The 5,186-nt window shown below is 34.9% G+C and overlaps 1 protein-coding gene across 1 annotated transcript in view; it reads left to right on the forward strand.

Annotated features, from left to right (window-relative positions):
• si:dkey-22o22.2 (neural-cadherin) overlaps positions 1–5,186 on the forward strand; it is a 43,358-nt gene that overhangs the window by 29,156 nt on the left and 9,016 nt on the right. The window contains exon 17 of the mRNA XM_035673225.1: positions 2,034–2,226. Within this exon, the coding sequence (XP_035529118.1) occupies positions 2,034–2,226 (193 nt within the window). The remainder of the gene's footprint in view (positions 1–2,033; positions 2,227–5,186) is intronic.

Here is a 5,186-nt window from a genome sequence, read left to right on the forward strand (position 1 = left end):
GTGTGTGTGTGTGTGTTTCAGCACCACGCTGCCGGACAGCGCCACCGGAAGCCCCGCCCAGCAGCAGTAAACACGCTGCTCAGTGACGGAAAATAAACGCACCTTCATCCACTTAAAAACACCATTTATTACAATAATCTCATTTTAACCGGATTTTATTACAAACACCGAATAAAAGTCGCAACAGCTCGTGTGTGTCTGCCAAAATGATGCGCAGCTTCTTCTCCTGAAAAAACCTTCGCTCCAAACTCCATTTAAAATCGCATCAGTTTAAAGTTCCCTTGTTCGCAGATACAGATATATAACATCAAACTAATTTATTAAACCAGTTGCTGTATCTGTGTTCACCACTTTTAAATTCGGCATTCATTAATCACATTAAATAACACGTCTTCCACTAAAACTATCAACTCTTTGAGAGGGTCTGTCTATGACACCGGCTGCATCTTTACCTGTAAGAGCCGCTTATATTGAACGATTTGTAAACGGAGTCTGGTGTAAACGACGCAGGCTAACAACGGAGGAGAATGAGAGCTAACGTTAATGTTTGTCAACAAACAACCAAATATTCTTCAGTAATTTTACAGAAAACAACAACAACAACAAACCCAATCAGCCCTCGTGTCGTCGGAGCCGGTTTTACCGTTAAATGAGACCCACCTGGTTCCCGGTCCTCCCGGTGGCTCTTACTGGTTCTCCAGCGTGGACCGGTCCGTCCCACAGGTCACATACTGGAGGCTCACTGGGTGGGGTTTAATTGGTTACTGGTGCTGAATCTGTGTGCCGAGAAAACACGACCAGTGTCGAGTCAGCGAAAATACACGACATCCGGTCATCGATTTTCAAAATAAAATACAAGCTATGGAAGCCCAATTCCGCCAAATTAAATTGCCTGTGAGTGTTTTTACAAATATAGTCTGATTTATTGATTATGTAGCTGCCATTATACCTGCTCCTGATCTGCAGCTGAAAATTAGCCAGAAAGAAACTAAAAATGTTCATTAACTGTCCCGTAACATTAAACCGAATCAATAAATCAATAAATCAATCAATAAAAGTAAATATCTGTTGCTGTAGAGTTTGTGAGCTGAAACCAATTATAGATCAGACTCACAAGATTACTGAGATTACTACGTAATAGACTAACAGTGTAATATATATTAAAAATAAGTTTAAAATTAGATTTAATAAAATAGCCTGTGAGCATATTTTCTGTAAGATAATAAACATATAAAGGAGACAATTTCTGGATAAACTGTTGTTTTTAGAACCCACTTAGAATAAATTATCTTTTGTAGAAAAGTGTCAAAAATACATAACTTGGTCTACAACAGCAATGTATTCATTTGTATTATTATTGTTGTTGTTATTGTTGTTATTATACACAATGATATTGAAAGGTGTATTTTTGAAAATGTAACTCATTCCTGTAGAACAACGTACCTGTATCTACTCACCTTTACGCACCAATCAAAGACAATGTGCATTAAATACTAAATAAACACTGTAAAATAAATCTGTACATTTACAGGGTTTTTCTGTATTTTTTAAATACGTAGAAATAATCTAATTATTACAAAAATAACCTGTGAATTTACATATCTCATGTAAAATAATGTGAAAAATCTCTAACTAAATAATTATAAAAATTAGTTATTTAAAGAAAAGTTCAGTTTTTTCCCACATAAAAAGATTAAATCTATATTTTTTTTACAGATATAACATTTTAATTTAATGCTGTTAATACATTTTTATGTTGAATAGATGTTGTTTATCAGTGTGGTAAACTGTCCAAATACAGTTTTTATCAGTGAAAACAGCAATAATTACTGTAATTTCACAGATAATTACTTTTATTACAGTTCTATAACTTTCAGTTCACCTGTATTTATAGCTCATTTTATTGGTTTTACAGTTCAATATCTTTGATTAAACATTAAAAAGACAAATAACACAAGATTTTATGTAAAATAAAGCTAAAAACTGTATTTTAATGAAATAAAATTACTGTATTTTCCATTATATCATTGAAGAACAACCTCGGCGCCACACTCACCCACGGCGATGAAGTCCTCCTGCTCGCCGGAGTGGGCGGGGCCGAGCGGCCCGTCGTAGAGGAGCAGCCCGTTTGCCGACTCAGCCAGGAACTCCAGGGAGATGTGGCTCTGGAAGCAAGGCATGATGGGAGGGAACCAGGCGTAGCCCTGACCGCCGAAGCTGTGTTTGGTCTGCTGACACTCGGGGCCGTCGAACATGGGAGGACATTTACATCTGAGAGACAGGAAGAGGTTGTTTTATTGGTATTTATTTATTGACTTCTGCTCTTATTATTGTATTCTGGTATTCATTATCAACCTGTTTAATTATATTTTGTGTATCACAGCTATATTATTATTATTATTAATAAATATCAGTATCCCAGCTTCTAAAGATATAAAAATATATAAGATTATTATTATCATATTACTAAATTATACATATATTATTATAATTATACATTCCTTCATTATATTTTGATTATATTTTTTAATTATATTTAAAAACCAGAAAAGTTCATTTAACTCAAACAATTGTTGAAACCGATTTTTTTAAGTAGTTTTAGTAATTTTAATATTTTTATAAAATAATGATAAAAAAAACAACGAGTAAAATGTATTTAATCAAGAATGTTTTAAAACTTAAAAAATTGAGTTTGTGTAACTTTAAATAAAACACAGTTTTAACAGTTTAAAATAAGTTATCACATTACAGTGTATTAATTAACATCTAAACTCTGATGCCCAGTCTGTATGATTGTTCAAAATAAAACTAAAAAACATAATACAGACAAAGAATTGTATAAAAAGTTCGCAAAAATATCAGAAAAACTAATTTCTGATCAATATTCACAGGAAATAATCTAAAAAAAATCATCCAAACCTTCCTGCAGTTGTTGTGTTCACTGTTTATATTTATATCAGCTGTATTTGTTGAATAAAGTCAGTCCACTCATTGATAACCCTTAAATAAATCACTGTTATACTACTACTACTACTACGCACTGTTATACTACTACTACTACTACTATTACTAATAATAATAATAATAATAATAATAATAATAATAATAATAATACACCCTGCCTGTGCCTACCTGTATCCCAGCGGCCCGTCCTGGCAGCTGCCCCCGTTGAGGCAGGGGTTGGTGGGGTAGGCGGAGCAGGGCAGGTGGATTGCCTCTCGGCCCCGGCAGCCACACCGCGCCGTCGATGAGGCCGACAGCGACACCAGAGAGGTGTTGCCGCTGCTGAGGGCCACCGGGGCCTGGCTGAACGACACGTCGCTGCTGCAGCCTCCGGACTGACCGCAGTCCGTGGACGGACAGTCGTCAACTCCCACCTGAGAGATGGTTGCGCCCAATGCGGCCTCCAGCTGCAGGGCGCCAAAATAAGAGACAGAAAAATATTTATGTTAAAATGCAAAAAGTAAACTTCAAACTAAAACTACAACATAACTGAGATAAAACGAACTGAAACAAAAACTAGCAGGAATCTAGTATGAAGCTACCACGAGGACTAAAGTAAAAGTACCATAAAATGCTGCTAAACTCTTTACCTCTTCATCATACAGATTAGTGTTTTTTATGAATTATTAATCAAGTATCTGAACACTAAAACTAGCAACTAACACTAAAAACTAAGTAAGAAAAAAAGGAACTAAACTAAAACTTGAATAGGGGCAACTGAAACTGAACATAGCATGAAACTTATACTACCATTAACTCAAAGAACATTAACATTAACTAACTGTAAAGATTTAACTAGGATAAAAATAACTGACTAACTAACATGAGGCTAACACTAAAACCAGCAAGAAGCCAACTGAAAGTAACCGCAGAAAGGAACTAAAGCTAACTCAACAATAACCGGCTTACAAACTGGAATTAAACTAAAAAAAAAAAAACTAACGAGAAATTAACAAAAACTAGCATGAAACTGAACTGAAGGTAGTTAACCGAATATAAACCTAGCGTTAGCCTAAAGTATCATAACGGTAACTTAAAAACAAATTAAACTATGAAGCTAATTAAAACAAAATCTAAACTAAACTACAATTATACTAGCATAAATCTATGGGTAACAGGAAAGATAACTAGTCTAAAATGAGTAGAGGGCTAACAACAACTAGGATTAAACTAGATAAACATTAAGTTACTCAAACTAAAATAATTAAATTAATAAATATAAGCTAACTGAAACTAAAATTAAGGTTAAACTAAAAGTATTATGAAACCAATTAACCCCCAAAGAGAAACAGACTAATTGGAAATAACAGGAGACATAAAACTACAATTAAAACTAAACGTGGGCTGAATGTAAAATATAAATAAAGTAACATTGGGACAAAAAACAAACAGCACTATTGAAGTTGTGAGTTGTGTTTGAACATAATAGAAAATTTCAGAGAATGACAGCAGCTCTCTTTCATCTCACGTCTACCTGCATCAACGATATCTGAATTTTACTCTTTTTCACTTTAATGTTATTTATGCACTTTGGTGTTTCTCTGTCATTTCCTCTCCTGTTAAAGTTTTTGCTGTCATTTACTTTCTGTTCACCCGTTTTCCCTGCTTGTCATCTCGATTCTCTGCTCTTGTTTTGTCTTTATGGGTGAGAGGTTTTCATCAGAGTCCCTCAGGGTTTCCTGTCTCTCTCCAACTGTGTGTACTTCTTCTTTTTAGGGGAGTTTAGTTGTTCAGCTGACGCTCTTATATCCGCAGTGACTTACACTCCCCAGGCAGGGCTTCAGTTTTTGGCTCCAGAGCCAGTTTTATTGGATTTATCTGCCATTGTTGTTCTGAATCAGATGCTAAAATTTCCTTTTAACCTGAGATAATTAAAGACAGGCCTTTCTTCTGCGGCATTTGGTGTACAAGTTATTTTTAATCATGCTGTGTGCTTTGTTCTGGTGTTTATACTCAATACTTTCTATTGACTTGAGTCTGATTTTTTAAATAAGCTGCTGAATGAGATACTGAATCTGTCCTGACACTTTGACAGAAAATGGCTTCAGGAACTGAACTTGTGACTAAAATAATTACTCTACTTTTGCTCCTAAATTTAGTAAATGTTTTAATGCAGTATCTACACGTAACGCCTAACGTTAACTCTAGTTTCTCTGAGAACTTAAGATCCAGACTTACAGGAG

The sequence above is a fragment of the Morone saxatilis genome, unplaced genomic scaffold (assembly GCF_004916995.1).
Source record: "Morone saxatilis isolate NCDOM2014 unplaced genomic scaffold, NCSU_SB_2.0 Contig24, whole genome shotgun sequence".
NCBI classification, from domain to species: Eukaryota; Metazoa; Chordata; class Actinopteri; family Moronidae; genus Morone; species Morone saxatilis.